General features: G+C 42.6%; 1 protein-coding gene across 4 annotated transcripts; it reads right to left on the bottom strand.

The window, feature by feature from the left end:
* Window positions 1-410: 410 nt before the first annotated feature.
* On the bottom strand, window positions 411-15,821 carry LOC139479841 (ethylmalonyl-CoA decarboxylase-like). Of its 4 annotated transcripts, none has more exons than XM_071262737.1 (4): window positions 15,761-15,821; window positions 14,127-14,192; window positions 8,286-8,456; window positions 411-1,148 (listed from the first exon to the last, which is right to left on the bottom strand). In XM_071262737.1, the coding sequence occupies exons 2-4, from the start codon at window positions 14,167-14,169 to the stop codon at window positions 469-471; spliced, it is 894 nt and encodes a 297-aa protein (XP_071118838.1). In that variant the 5' UTR covers window positions 14,170-14,192; window positions 15,761-15,821; the 3' UTR covers window positions 411-468. The 4 variants fall into 4 exon arrangements, with proteins under 4 accessions (XP_071118838.1, XP_071118837.1, XP_071118836.1 ...); XM_071262736.1 differs by having other exon boundaries at window positions 15,712-15,821; XM_071262735.1 differs by having other exon boundaries at window positions 15,691-15,821.
* Between the last annotated feature and the right edge of the window lie 1,029 nt (window positions 15,822-16,850).

The raw sequence follows: 16,850 nt of genomic DNA on the forward strand, positions 1-16,850 counted from the left end.
CTTAATTATTTACAGACTGCCATCATATTGGTGGAATATTGCTGAATGTGGTGTTAAACAACAAACAAACACATTGATCTGTAAATCTGGACTGGGCATACCAACCCATTTAGTAGCCTCTTGTGAAAATCAATAGTACTGGATACCTATTCTAACCCAGGTCACTGGATAATGGAGGAAGATGAATCACAGCTGCTACCTGTCATTGTACACAACTGCACAGAATGATGCTCACACTATTCCCACAGGTTTATCTGGTCAAACTTGATTCAACTGATGGCTGTCCCAGAGCTGTAACTTGTTCACTCGGGCTGGAGTTGTATTTATGTATTTTCCAAGCAAAGTCTTTTATTTTCTCAGCATTTAATTTAGAGAAAACAAACACTGAAATAATGCTTGATAATTTATTTAATATTTTCCACTCACACTATTCTCTCTCACACCAAAAACATTCTTGCTAACATTCAACTATTTGTGTTTAACATTGTTGTTTATAGCAGCAACATGTAATGGGCTTCCCCATTTAGTTCGGAATATATTCCTTTCAATCTCCAAAGCTTCACAAACATTATTATCACTTGCAGCAGTAGCAAGACTTTTCATCGCTCTAACAATGCTTCTATCAGGACTGCAATACTGGCTAGCTATCAGACTCTTGACATCAGTCAGTTCAGACTCCACATCTTCCAACACATGGTCCACAAGGCCTATTTCTTGGGCTGTCTTTGCATCTAGCACTCGGCCACTACATAGTAAACTAAGAGATTTGGTTCTGCCAAGCAGCTGCTCAAGCCTAGTACCCCCTCCCCATCCAGTAGTCACTCCCATTTTGGCTTGGACAAAGCCCAGTTTGGCTGATGAAGACATCAGTCGAAAGTCGCATGCTGTAGCCAATTCTGCACCACCACCAAGTGCTCTCCCTTTAATAAGGGCAAAGGTCAACAAAGGCAAGTTCCAGAAACGGGTCGTTGCGTTCTGCATGTAGTAGCACATTTGGTAACCATTTTCAGGATCAAAAATCCCTCTCACAGTGGAAAGGTCTCCTCCAGAACAGAATGTGTTGCCAGCTCCTGTGAAGATTACAGCTTTACCTTCTGACCATGACTCAAGTTCAGTAACTCTTTCAGTCAATTCTACCATCATCTGCCCTGCAATACAAAAATACAATAAAGTATGCAATAACATCAAGAAGTAGCTCACTTGAAATTCTCCGGGAATTTTATATAAGATCAGAAAGGTTAACAAGGGCAAGAAAGGATAAGCAAAATGAAGAGACATCACCACTAACCAGAGACATTCTCACATGTGCAGGCAGACAATAGTACATGCATAACTGGCTATGAAGTGGGCCAAAAGTATCACAAACACCATTGAACTATTGGCAGCCACAATAAGTTTAAAGAACAATACAGTAAAACAACCTAGTTTGTTATTACCGTAGTAACATACAACATATAAACAGTAATGGTCGGGACCAAAAAAACAATTCTGTATATCCGTCAGCACAGATAATATTGACATAAAACACAACCAAGGCACTTTGCACAATAGGAAGTTTAACTCCAGAAAAGTAACTTAAGTTTTAAGATATCATCACAGTTTGGTTAATAAATAAGGTATAGTGCCGATGAAACAACAAATCATATGATACTTAAGTATGATCCAGTGTGGATTAAGGGTTTCATCATATCAAAGAAATTGTGACTTAATTTCCACAGTCTCCATAAAAAATAATGTCTTCAGTGTGTTAAAAAACCTTAAACCTATACGACAGAGTGAAATCTACTGAAAAAGATGCAGGAGGACAGGTTTGGGCTTGGACCAAGATGACGTCCATGTGTGTTCACCAGCAACACATTAGCCATGTGACACCAATGTGTGTTCACCAGCAGCACATCAGCCAGATGACATCCATGTGTGTTCACCAGCAACACATCAGCCATGTGACGCCCATGTGTGTTCACCAGCAACACATCAGCCACATGACACCATGTGTGTACACCAGCAACACATCAGCCACATGACACCATGTGTGTACACCAGCAACACATTAGCCACATGACACCCATGTGTGTTCACCAGCAACACATCAGCCACATGACACCCATGTGTGTTCACCAGCAACACATCGGCCAGATGACCTCCATGTGTGTTCACCAGCAACACATCAGCCATGTGACATCCATGTGTGTTCACCAGCAACACATCAGCCACATGACACCATGTGTGTACACCAGCAACACATTAGCCACATGACACCATGTGTGTTCACCAGCAACACATCAGCCAGAAGACGCCCATGTGTGTTCACCAGCAACACATCAGCCAGATGACATCCATGTGTGTTCACCAGCAACACATCGGCAAGATGACATCCATGTGTGTTCACCAGCAACACATCAGCCATGTGACACCCATGTGTGTTCACCAGCAACACATCAGCCACATGACACCCATGTGTGTTCACCAGCAACACATCAGCCATGTGACACCCATGTGTGTTCACCAGCAACACATCAGCCAGATGACATCCATGTGTGTTCACCAGCAACACATCAGCCACATGACACCCATGTGTGTTCACCAGCAACACATCAGCCAGATGACACCCATGTGTGTTCACCAGCAACACATCAGCCATGTGACACCCATGTGTGTTCACCAGCAACACATCAGCCACATGCCACCCATGTGTGTTCACCAGCAACACATCAGCCCCATGACACCCATGTGTGTTCACCAGCAACACATCAGCCAGGTGACACCCATGTGTGTTCACCAGCAACACATCAGCCATGTGACACCCATGTGTGTTCACCAGCAACACATCAGCCAGATGACATCCATGTGTGTTCACCAGCAACACATCAGCCATGTGACACCCATGTGTGTTCACCAGCAACACATCAGCCAGGTGACGCCCATGTGTGTTCACCAGCAACACATCAGCCAGAAGACGTCCAGGTTTGTTCACCAGCAACACATCAGCCAGAAGACATCCATGTGTGTTCACCAGCAACACATCAGCCAGAAGACGTCCATGTGTGTTCACCAGCAACACATCAGCCATGTGACGCCCATGTGTGTTCAACAGCAACACATCAGCCAGAAGACGCCCATGTGTGTTCACCAGCAACACATCAGCCAGAAGACGTCCATGTGTGTTCACCAGCAACACATCAGCCAGAAGACGTCCATGTGTGTTCACCAGCAACACATCAGCCAGAAGACGTCCATGTGTGTTCACCAGCAACACATCGGCCATGTGACGCCCATGTGTGTTCACCAGCAACACATCAGCCAGAAGACGTCCATGTGTGTTCACCAGCAACACATCAGCCAGAAGACGTCCATGTGTGTTCACCAGCAACACATCAGCCAGAAGACGTCCATGTGTGTTCACCAGCAACACATCAGCCATGTGACGCCCATATGTGTTCACCAGCAACACATCAGCCAGATGACATCCATGTGTGTTCACCAGCAACACATCAGCCACATGCCACCCATGTGTGTTCACCAGCAACACATCAGCCAGGTGACACCCATGTGTGTTCACCAGCAACACATCAGCCAGGTGACACCCATGTGTGTTCACCAGCAACACATCAGCCATGTGACACCCATGTGTGTTCACCAGCAACACATCAGCCAGATGACATCCATGTGTGTTCACCAGCAACACATCAGCCATGTGACACCCATGTGTGTTCACCAGCAACACATCAGCCAGGTGACGCCCATGTGTGTTCACCAGCAACACATCAGCCAGAAGACGTCCAGGTTTGTTCACCAGCAACACATCAGCCAGAAGACATCCATGTGTGTTCACCAGCAACACATCAGCCAGAAGACGTCCATGTGTGTTCACCAGCAACACATCAGCCATGTGACGCCCATGTGTGTTCACCAGCAACACATCAGCCAGAAGACGTCCATGTGTGTTCACCAGCAACACATCAGCCAGAAGACGTCCAGGTGTGTTCACCAGCAACACATCGGCCATGTGACGCCCATGTGTGTTCACCAGCAACACATCAGCCAGAAGACGTCCATGTGTGTTCACCAGCAACACATCAGCCAGAAGACGTCCATGTGTGTTCACCAGCAACACATCAGCCATGTGACGCCCATATGTGTTCACCAGCAACACATCAGCCAGATGACATCCATGTGTGTTCACCAGCAACACATCAGCCAGAAGACGTCCATGTGTGTTCACCAGCAACACATCAGCCAGGTGACGCCCATGTGTGTTAACCAGCAACACATCAGCCAGAAGACGTCCATGTGTGTTCACCAGCAACACATCAGCCAGAAGACGCCCATGTGTGTTCACCAGCAACACATCAGCCAGAAGACGCCCATGTGTGTTCACCAGCAACACATCAGCCAGAAGACGTCCATGTGTGTTCACCAGCAACACATCAGCCAGAAGACGTCCATGTGTGTTCACCAGCAACACATCAGCCAGAAGACGTCCATGTGTGTTCACCAGCAACACATCGGCCATGTGACGCCCATGTGTGTTCACCAGCAACACATCAGCCAGAAGACGTCCATGTGTGTTCACCAGCAACACATCAGCCAGAAGACGTCCATGTGTGTTCACCAGCAACACATCAGCCAGAAGACGTCCATGTGTGTTCACCAGCAACACATCAGCCAGAAGACGTCCATGTGTGTTCACCAGCAACACATCAGCCAGATGACATCCATGTGTGTTCACCAGCAACACATCAGCCAGAAGACGTCCATGTGTGTTCAGCAGCAAAACATCAGCCAGGTGACGCCCATGTGTGTTCACCAGCAACACATCAGCCAGAAGACGTCCATGTGTGTTCACCAGCAACACATCAGCCAGAAGACGTCCATGTGTGTTCACCAGCAACACATCAGCCAGAAGACGCCCATGTGTGTTCACCAGCAACACATCAGCCAGAAGACGCCCATGTGTGTTCACCAGCAACACATCAGCCAGAAGACGTCCATGTGTGTTCACCAGCAACACATCAGCCAGGTGACGCCCATATGTGTTCACCAGCAACACATCAGCCAGATGACATCCATGTGTGTTCACCAGCAACACATCAGCCAGATGACATCCATGTGTGTTCACCAGCAACACATCAGCCTGAAGACGTCCATGTGTGTTCACCAGCAACACATCAGCCAGAAGACGTCCATGTGTGTTCACCAGCAACACATCAGCCAGAAGACGCCCATGTGTGTTCACCAGCAACACATCAGCCAGAAGACGCCCATGTGTGTTCACCAGCAACACATCAGCCAGAAGACGTCCATGTGTGTTCACCAGCAACACATCAGCCAGAAGACGTCCATGTGTGTTCACCAGCAACACATCAGCCAGAAGACGCCCATGTGTGTTCACCAGCAACACATCAGCCATGTGACACCCATGTGTGTTCACCAGCAACACATCAGCCAGAAGACGCCCATGTGTGTTCACCAGCAACACATCAGCCAGATGACATCCATGTGTGTTCACCAGCAACACATCAGCCAGAAGACGCCCATGTGTGTTCACCAGCAACACATCAGCCAGAAGACGCCCATGTGTGTTCACCAGCAACACATCAGCCAGAAGACGTCCATGTGTGTTCACCAGCAACACATCAGCCAGAAGACATCCATGTGTGTTCACCAGCAACACATCGGCCATGTGACGCCCATGTGTGTTCACCAGCAACACATCGGCCATGTGACGCCCATGTGTGTTCACCAGCAACACATCAGCCAGAAGACGTCCATGTGTGTTCACCAGCAACACATCAGCCAGAAGACGTCCATGTGTGTTCACCAGCAACACATCAGCCAGATGACATCCATGTGTGTTCACCAGCAACACATCAGCCAGAAGACGTCCATGTGTGTTCACCAGCAACACATCAGCCAGAAGATGCCCATGTGTGTTCACCAGCAACACATCAGCCAGAAGACGTCCATGTGTGTTCACCAGCAACACATCAGCCAGGTGACGCCCATATGTGTTCACCAGCAACACATCAGCCAGATGACATCCATGCGTGTTCACCAGCAACACATCAGCCAGAAGACGTCCATGTGTGTTCACCAGCAACACATCAGCCAGAAGACGTCCATGTGTGTTCACCAGCAACACATCAGCCAGGTGACACCCATGTGTGTTCACCAGCAACACATCAGCCAGATGACATCCATGTGTGTTCACCAGCAACACATCAGCCAGAAGACGTCCATGTGTGTTCACCAGCAACACATCAGCCAGGTGACACCCATGTGTGTTCACCAGCAACACATCAGCCAGAAGACGTCCATGTGTGTTCACCAGCAACACATCAGCCAGGTGACACCCATGTGTGTTCACCTGCAACACAGCCAGATGACACCCATGTGTGTTCACCAGCAACACATCAGCCAGAAGACGTCCATGTGTGTTCACCAGCAACACATCAGCCATGTGACGCCCATGTGTGTTCACCAGCAACACATCAGCCAGAAGACGTCCATGTGTGTTCACCAGCAACACATCAGCCTGAAGACGTCCATGTGTGTTCACCAGCAACACATCAGCCAGAAGACATCAATGTGTGTTCACCAGCAACACATCAGCCAGAAGACGTCCATGTGTGTTCACCAGCAACACATCGGCCATGTGACGCCCATGTGTGTTCACCAGCAACACATCAGCCAGAAGACGTCTATGTGTGTTCACCAGCAGCACATCAGCCAGAAGACGTCCATGTGTGTTCACCAGCAACACATCAGCCAGAAGACGTCCATGTGTGTTCACCAGCAACACATCAGCCAGGTGACGCCCATGTGTGTTCACCAGCAACACATCAGCCAGGTGACACCATGTGTGTTCACCAGCAACACATCAGCCAGATGACATCCATGTGTGTTCACCAGCAACACATCAGCCACATGACACCCATTAGTGTTCACCTGCAACACAGCCAGATGACACCCATGTGTGTTCACCAGCAACACATCAGCCAGAAGACGTCCATGTGTGTTCACCAGCAACACATCAGCCACATGACACCCATGTGTGTTCACCAGCAACACATCACCCATGTGTGTTCACCAGCAACACATCACCCATGTGTGTTCACCAGCAACACAGCCAGATGACATCCATGTGTGTTCAGTAGCAACACATCAGCCATGTGACACCCATGTGTGTTCAGGCGATGTGGTGGAGGGCACACCATCTTGCAGGTCTGGTGGGCATTAATGTACCTCACAGTTCACAATAACACATCACAACTACCAGCTCAAGTGAAACTGTCAGTCTTTCAACCTGATCGCTCATCCGGTAACTATTTACAGCCTTCAATCATATTGCCACTCAAATCTTCATTTTATATACCCTTTATGACATGTTTAGGGTAGATAGGCTCCAGTCTTCCTTGGAATCCTCATAGTTCAGGTCGGTACAATTTCTATTGGTATGTGTGTTGGTGCAGGATTCACCATATGTGACCCCCAGTGAGGCACTACCAATTATATTATTAGCTTTGAGTGAGTGATGCCGATTGGTGTTTTGTACATTAACTTCAAATATACAAACTTAGGCTAAAAAAAATAATAGTCTTGGTTCTCAGGCACCATCCGATCATCATAAAGTCTGTCGCACGTTTTGTTTTTAATTCCATTTTCAAAAAATATAAAAATCCTAATACTTATGCACAAAAAAAATTGAAAATGGAAACAAAAACGAAACGTGCAAAGAACTTTATGATGATGTGGGCAGTGCCTGAGAACCAAGACTATTATTTTTTTAACCTGAATATGTTTGATGTGTCTAATCATCAAAAGTGAGTGAGTGAGTGAGGTTTTATGCCACTTTCAAAAGTAATTCCATTATATCCCATCAGTACAGCTCAATATGAGATGAAAGCCCTAACTGATGCAGATTCTAGCTTTATTTTGGTTAAATCCACATGTGATTACATGTGAGTAAAACTAAGAGTAAAGTCAGGATGAATCTGGGATTAAAACCCTGGATTTTCTGATTCTTGCATGACTTTTGACTTTGCAATAAGGTGAAATTGCTAAAAATATTTTATGATTGGATTTATGCGTATTTCAACCCTTCTCTTGAATTAACATTTTAATTCAGAAGAAAATACACCCTTCTAATCAATACTCATCTTTAAAGAACGTAGTAAATTCAGTATATAATTTGTTTGTGACCTTCAGTCGATCTTGACCACTCAAGTCTTTCAACCTTTCATTTTAGCACTTTTACAAAGGAAAAAAGATTTGAGGGCACCTACCTGACATAGCATTCATCTTGTTCACATGGTTGAGAGAGAGCACTGCTATGCCTGATGTGGAGTCAAGGTCAAGGTCAACACTGCCCCCTGGGAACTTCTTCAGCATATCTCTGGTGTCATCCAGGTTTGGGGCCTGAGGAATAGTGGACATTCGGACAAACCTGGACACACCTAGAATAAGAATCAAGTCGAACAAAAAGTCTTCAGTTTCTTAAGCCTTTTTGAATGTCCATAAATCACAAAATCAAGTCCATGTATGTCATATTTTTCAATGTATCAATAGAAACTGTGGTTCGTTCTTAAGTTTATGTACAACTAACATCATGATGAACTGTGGCAGGATCAACTATCCATGATAACACGACAATATCTGATTTTAAAAAAGCTATCTGAGCCTTCCTAAGTGAATTAGTAATGCTACTTTAAATAAACATTATTTTTCATTTAGAAGAGACAATGCTAGATTTGATTATATTTTCGATAAATCCATAAAATAAAATGCAAATTTAAACAATTCCTTAAATCAAGTACAAAATGTAGCAAGATGTGCCTAGTCTTATCAACATTGCAGTTTAATCAACAAATATAAATAAAAAATTTAAAAGGCACTTGCTTGATGTGTACATGTGTATCAATCATTTTCACAAATTTTGGCCTAGGCAGAGATGATGTATTTATTTTTTCCTGTAAATAATTGGTTTGACATAAATTCAGCTTCTAGTTGACATGCTTTTCATCTGCTAGACCTTGTGAAGTTCTCTAAACTTGCTTTATGCCTAAGTCAAAATCGCCAAACGAACAATTTGGTTCTGACAAGTTTGGCCATTGATACAATTTTAACAGAGGAAAAACCTCTTCTGTTAGGGTAACTTGTAAGTTTCATTTGACACCACTTTGAAACCTATTTCATATATATAACACAATGAGATTAACAGCACTGGTGAACTTTAATCCTGGTACAAGAACAGTTAGAATGTTAACAGTAACATTCAATGTAGAATGGAAACCATGTACAGGACACGGTGAACGTGCAGCGACTGCAAGACTCCAGGACCAGACCAGCCACAGGCTGAAGCTACATTCAGTAGATTGACATGATGTTGCAACATTATGGTATCATTCAAAAGGAAATCAAAAGAAGAACGCAACTCGCTTCCCAGACATTGGCCAGCACACTATATGCAATACCTTGCAACAGATCAGCCGTTCCCAACGAGTGAGTGAGTGAGTGAGTGAGTGAGTGAGTGAGTGAGTGAGCGAGTGAGTGAGCGAGTTACAGACATGTAGCCAAGGTACCTACCCATCTTGGAATTGTATGGTGCTAGAACCATGGTGAGTCTATCTGCGGATTTGCAGGGTCTGGACTTCCTTATACATTGTGGATGGACACGTGATGACATTTGAAGGTGCTTGCTTTATGAAATACATGATATGTCCTGATAACTTTATCTGAATGACAACAAATTTGAAACAGTCTGTAACATCTTCTCCCTTTCACATGTGGCTGATAGCATGAGGGTAGGGGTCGTGTCAAAAGAATTTAGTTCCATTCCTCGAAACTCATTTCAGAACTCTACAATAAGTGAACAATAAAAGGGTTGATGCGGCTATTCCTACATCTTCAGCATTTTCCCAAACTTTGGTCGTAAAATATTTAACAATGTATAACATACAAGTGGTGCTCTGTCAGGCCACAAAATCCTTGCAGTTTGGTTGGATCAGATCAAATGGAGTTAACGGTATTGGACAGTCGTACAACAATATGACCACAAAGGTCGGCAAGGCTGTCTGTCTTATACTGTATAGGAGTTTTTCTTGCTCTGATTTTCTCCATGAGTTGCAGGTTTGTCTTAGACAGTTTCAAATAAACATTGCGAGTTGGAAGGTATTCTTGTATTGTGGCTTTCAAACTGCCTCTAGTTCTAGTTATAGTTTTGGGTAGGCGGATGTTATGGTAACCTGCGTTATCTATCACTCATGCTTACCGGTAGGCTGTCCAGACAGGGAAGAAGCTGATGTTCAAACGATTCAAGAAAAATCTTTCCATTCATTTTTCTGTGGTAATCAATTTCTAACGCTGCGCACCTAGTGTATTTGAATTGTAACTTCATTAAGGCAAGTACCGGTGTTATAAGGGAGATGTTTACAGAACCCATACTTTCAGCCTGAATCGTTGAAGGAATTTTGCTTTTGTTTCGATTTAATACTGTCCTTCTAATGCCCCATTAATGAAAACTACATGTATCTAGTTATACATTTCTCCCCCTTTTCTGTTTTGTGACAGTCACTACATTTTCCTTTAACTGACATTGCTATATGTCAGTGTACTTTATTACATGTATTAAACAATGATTGCAACTGTATTGCATTGTTTCTGTTGAGATTCAGTAGAAATTCATTGCATTGTATTTGGACAATGATTAGTAGTCAGGAATGGAGTACTATTTAATGTAAGCAGTGGTGAGGATGTTCTCGTATTAAAGTGCTCAAATTATCTGTAAACTTCCGGAATAGTCTGGGCTGTTCTTGTGACACTGGACTTGTCAAGCACTGTGTGGAAAGTGCTGAAAGCGGGTTAGACTTTATAAGTTGAGCGGGTGCATCACTCTCTCATCTCACATTTCATTTGACATTACATCAAGACCAGATTTTGTGTGAAGATCACTTTCCCAGCCTAGGCCTTCCCGGAATCTTGACCACTGTTGCAAACAGGTGAATATTATTATCACTTAACTTTTTGATATCACCACTGCCATCATATTTTGTATTTGATACTGCCATTGAGTATTGAACTACCACTCATTGCATACTGCCATTGTTATTGCTGTGCAGTGATTTGTATTGATTTGTGAACCTAGTTAATAGTGTAATTGTGTAAGCTGACACTGAACCTCTGACCCCCTAAGGTCATTTCTGGATATGCTAAAGTACGACTCAATATCATGTTATGGGCCTTGGACCTGTCCTAACCCATGTGTTGCCAGATGGTTCAGAAAAACCTGCAGCATATGCCCTGAGAACACTTTATAAGAGCGAGCAGGACTACGGATTGAAAAGCAGGCACTCTCCCTCATTTTTGGTGTAAAAACATTTCACAAGTACCTGTTCGGTAGACATTTTACACTTGCCACAGATCACAAGCCATTGTTGGCCATATTGGGACCACAGACACCTGGCCAATACCTGTAGGTCCAAGAATGCAAAGATGGGCATTGATTTTGGCAGCCTTTTCATATGACATCCAGTTCAGGAATACAGAAGAGCATCAAATGCTGATCTACTCTCACGTCTACCCCTCCTGAACAAACGAGGGTTCACAAGAAACCCCAGTGTTCCACTTCCATTTACCCAAAATGTTGGCAACAGAAATCATTGTCATACAGTACACATGTACAAGAGATGGATGAACTGGATTATCTCCCTTAGATCACATGGTCCACATGAGCTTTACAGAGTTATCTCCTTTTACTCGATACTTTGATAACAGAGTCTCACTTTCCCCACATACAGCATATAAGTCTTTGTTAGTATGCCTAATACATGTGTGTACTTATACTGCACAATACTGTAATGTGGGACCTCAACTACCTTCTGAGAGGATACTGGTTACACCTACCAAATTGTACAAGAACTGTGTGTAACAATATAACTAATAAAGAATACCAGAACAATTTAAACAATAACCATTTCACATCACATAATAATGAATTCTAGAATATTTACAATGTTCCTTTTATAATGCCTTTCTTGAGATTGGATTATTTAGTATTATTAAACTGTAAATCTCGAACTGATACATACCTAAAAATACAAATCTATAACGTTCCAAAATATTATTAATCTAAAAACATAAAGCCTTCAAAGATACATGATCTTTTCGTAAAGCTGTACTGAGTAACATAATCAAAGTTTAACCTTGACCTTATTTCTGGTTTGCCACATACAGTATGCATAATGAACAGTGACCTCGATCATGCAACATCCGGTAATAAAATATATGCTTCACTGCTTTACTTCTGATTTTTGCATTAGTAACATTACATCCCATAAGTTTCTCAAGTTTACAGACTCTAAGGATTCATTAAAGTGCATAGTAAGCACCTAAAACTGACAACTGACACGTTGACCGCAAAACTCTGAACTACTAATACTAAAAACAGATTACAATGATTAACTTATGATGAGACCTAGATTTTAATTTCTGACAAATACATACTTTCTAGTGTTCTCATACATGAAACAGTAGGGTTAACATGATCTAGGCCTTACTGGGGAATGTGTCTCTTGTTTGATTTGAGGACACACCTGAAATATGAAATAATAATGATGATTGGAGATTTATTCCATTTGCCCAAAATGGCGGCAACAGATATGATCGTTATGTCATACTCTATGAAGCCTTGCGTCACGAGTTGTGACTTGAGAATTACATTATCAACCGTCTGTTGATTAACATAATTGTGGAACAATATTTGAAACAGAGGAGGACCTAATTTCTTACAAAATTTTAGCATTAAACACCTGACAAATACAACCAGTTTTGAAGGGGTGACATAAAACTCAACATGCTCCAACCTAATATGCAGTGCAACTTTGTTGAGAAACAGCAGAAGCAACAACTGTCTCAAGGCTCAAAGAAGTTAAGAACTTTTGATCATGGAGACGATGTTGCCATGAGAAGATTTAAAGGTCCAGCCAGATGGACCATGGGAATAGTGATGGAAAGACTTGGTCCTGTCAGCTACATGGTAGATTCTGGTGGTTGTGACATGCATGTCCATATTGATCCCCTCATCAGTGCTGAGGTCAGTGACATAAATTTCCCCTCAAAGAGACAATTCAAGTCTGATACAGGAAAGTGCTGTTCCCCACCTATATGAGCCTGCTAGCTATGTACACCACTCCTGAGTCATCCCTGGGAAACACCGCGATGTCACAGCCCCTCTGAGGAAAAACCAAACCAAGCCAAGCAACATGGTCCACCCCAACCTCCCCACCATCCACAGCCAGCTGTACCACATTATCCCAGATGTGACCCCCACAGAGATTTGATCTTCAAAATTTCCACTCCTTCCTATTATTGTTTATTAGTTCGTTGTCCATTTTAAAGAAAAAAGGGAGGCTTGTTTTGTTATTGTTCAAGTGCTAAGCTTTGGCGGAATACACTTTCCGCGACATTATAACATGACGTCAGTGGTTTCTGTACACGCCACTGTATTGAGTGAGTGAGTGAGTATGGTTTTTTCACCACTTTTAGCAATTTTCCAGCAATATCACGGCGGAGGACACCAGAAATGGGCTTCACACATTGTACTCATGTGGGGAATATAACCCGGGTCTTCGGCGTGACGAGCGAACGCTTTAACCACTAGGCTACCCCACCGCCCCTACACGCCACTGTAAGGCAGTCTAAAAATAAACTACAAGGTTTCATACAGTTTGCACATCATTTTTTTTATTCATACCTAAAAAAATCCAGTCTATCCTAAATGAACTGCAACTGTTTCACTGAGTTAGCTGAAGGTGAATGTTCGAAACAGAACAGCAACAAGAGGACAAAGTTTCTGTTTAGTTCCGTGATTACTGTAGTGGTTGTGTGTAGCAGCATTAGAAATTGGCACTCGTCCTATAGTCCTTGCCTGACTGCCCAATAGTTAAAGTACAATGAGGACTAGTAGAAATTTGCCCTATATGTTGTCATTATAAAGACGAGTGAACTACAGCTGTTGGTTTCTATCACTGTGTGGTGTGGGTTAGTGTGAGAATAGTCTGAGAAAAAATTGTCACTTCTAACATAAGCTTCCCCATCTGTGTTTTAAAACTTAATCAAGTGATATCTACCATATTTCCCTGTTGAGATTCCAATGACCCTGGCCAGCATCATTGTTGTTGATCTCTCCGCTCCACCTGCAACACACAAAGACATCGTCACAACAGGTGTTCAGAATTGAACAGTTTGTTTGTTGTATAACGCCAAACTCTCCAATATTCCAGCTAGATCTAAATATTTGAGTTTGAAGCAGACAGTCAAGTGATTACCATCATGAGAATCAATCCACGCAATTGGGATATCATGACATAGATTAACCAAGTCAGCAAGCCTGACCATCCGATTCTGTTGGTCGCCTCTCAGACAAGCATGGGTTGCTAAAAATCAATTCTAACCTGGATAATCATAGGTAATTTATTTCACAGGTTGCCGTTGCTATTTGGATGGCTTTGTAATTTTGTAGTGACATGGTGTCTTGTCGTGGGCATGATCTACATTGGATTTAAGATGCAGACCAATTACCGTAGTACATGTGTCAGTTGATGAAATCGCTGTATAGGGTGGAGGCACATCCACATACAGGATGTGTACACTACATATGCTATTAACAGATGTGGTTTGCGTCTGTCAGAGGTGTTTAACATCAGTGACAAGAATGATGTATTTAATGTAATGGTCATTACATAAATACATACTATTAATGACATGCAAACTGCATTCTATCATTGTTCAAGGTGGGACCAAAGCCCATCACCTTATAGACTTCAGATGATGCCTTGATCTATGTTATTTCTCCAACATATCTCCTAAAACACTATGCAAATGTCGATGTATAAACTGGCCTGCAACATGTCAGCAATGCACACTGGTACGTGTATCATGATAATAACATCAACCATTTGATATACACAACGCTTTGAACATTCCGTTTCAAGATCAGACAGGGCTTTTGTAAAAGACAAGTGCAGAGTTGGTAGTGGCAAAACAATGTCTTTGGACACGATTTCTATATAGGCCTAACAAATGTAATTCTGAACTTTCACAAGTTCACTGAATCTGTGAAGATCCGGGGTAGATTTCGTCTTCAGCAACCCATGCTTGGTATAAAGGCAACTATGCTTGTCGTAAGAGGCGACTAACGGGATCGGGTGGTCAGACTCGCTGACTTTGGTTGATGCATGTCATCGTATCCCAATTGCGTAGATGTCAATTACTGGATTGTCTGGTCCAGACTTGTTTCTTTACAAACATCATATAGCTGAAATATTGCTGAGAGCAGCGTTAAAAAACAAACAAACAAAACATGTTCACTGTTTAACATATTAGCGTGAAAACCTAAAATGAAAATGATTTATAATCCATAAATTGAATGACTGTTTATAGGCGCTACTGGATATATTTGTAGTATTTGGAAAATAGTGGGCGACTGACAAAGGCATCGGAGAGAAACTAATGCCAGATCCGTCAGACCTGGGCTCCTTATAGTACATTGTATACGTACGTACAATGACAGACAGTATCGTGTGATGGGGAATGTTGTTATTTCAATGATCACTCAGCTGATTACCAGCTGATTACTGATAACGATTGGGCCAGTGACTGACACGATAACCTCTTTTAATTATCGGTACTTACCAACAGGTGTTTTTGACTTACGAGTGTATGTGCGATGAAAGTTGTAATATACACTCAAAGTATTTAATACCCTCAAATTTACATGTCAAGGACGCCTTCTATCGTTTAGATGTGATTGTTGGCTCGATAGTCATCAGCGCAAGGGAAGTAACTCTCGTTTATTATTCAGCAGGTTGTCGAAGCGCATTCTTTTCGATCCTATCTTTATAGTGGCATGTTCGAGTCTCGTGCTTATTTATTTTTAGTTTGAAATGATTCATACATACATGAATATGAATGTATATAAAAGGTACAAATTGAATGTGATTCCAATGTCTATATAGGTTATGGTTACAAATAGTTAGTTGGGTGAGTTGTTTTACACTACATTCAGCAATGGTCCAGGTATGTGTTCGACGGCGGACTGTAAATAATCGAGTCGGAGCGGGAGCAGGTCTAAATGGCCTATGTCTGAACGGCCTTAAAAGTGTAAAGTCAAAACCCATAGTCAAAACGACCACCAAACAATAGTCAAAACGGCCACGCGTAAAACTATAGAGTGAGTATACTCACTCACTCTATAGTTTTACGTGTGGCCGTAAATATATGGTTTTACGCCGCTTTTAGCAATATTCAAGCAATATCACGACGGGGACATTAGAAATGGGCTTCACACATTGTACCCATGTGGGTAATCGAACCCGGGTCTTCGGCGTGACGAGCGAACGCTTTAACCACTAGGCTACCCGACCGCCCTTAATTTATAGACGACAAAACTCAATCGTTGTGTCGCATAATTTGTATATAAAACAAACACTACACTTGCAGGGGTTTATCTAGACCTGCTCAGAGGCCCCTTAGTTTCCTCATTTCCTCATTAATCAAGTCAAGTCAAGTCTCATAAATAAGAACGTGTGATACAGAGAATTAAAAAAAAGATGCTTATAAATATGTACACACATACAGACATATGTTCAGCGAGAATGCTTAACTACTACTACTACTACTACTACTACTACTACTACTACTACTACTACTATTACTACTACTACTACTACTACTACTATTACTACTACTACTACTACTACAAATATATAAGAATTATACATAGTATATGTGAGCATATACATATATACAAATACATACTAGTAACATTAGTTATAGAACTTCATTAGGATAAA

The sequence above is a fragment of the Haliotis cracherodii genome, unplaced genomic scaffold, assembly GCF_022045235.1.
Source record: "Haliotis cracherodii isolate W230 unplaced genomic scaffold, xgHalCrac1.p SCAF_4, whole genome shotgun sequence".
Taxonomy (NCBI): Eukaryota; Metazoa; Mollusca; class Gastropoda; order Lepetellida; family Haliotidae; genus Haliotis; species Haliotis cracherodii.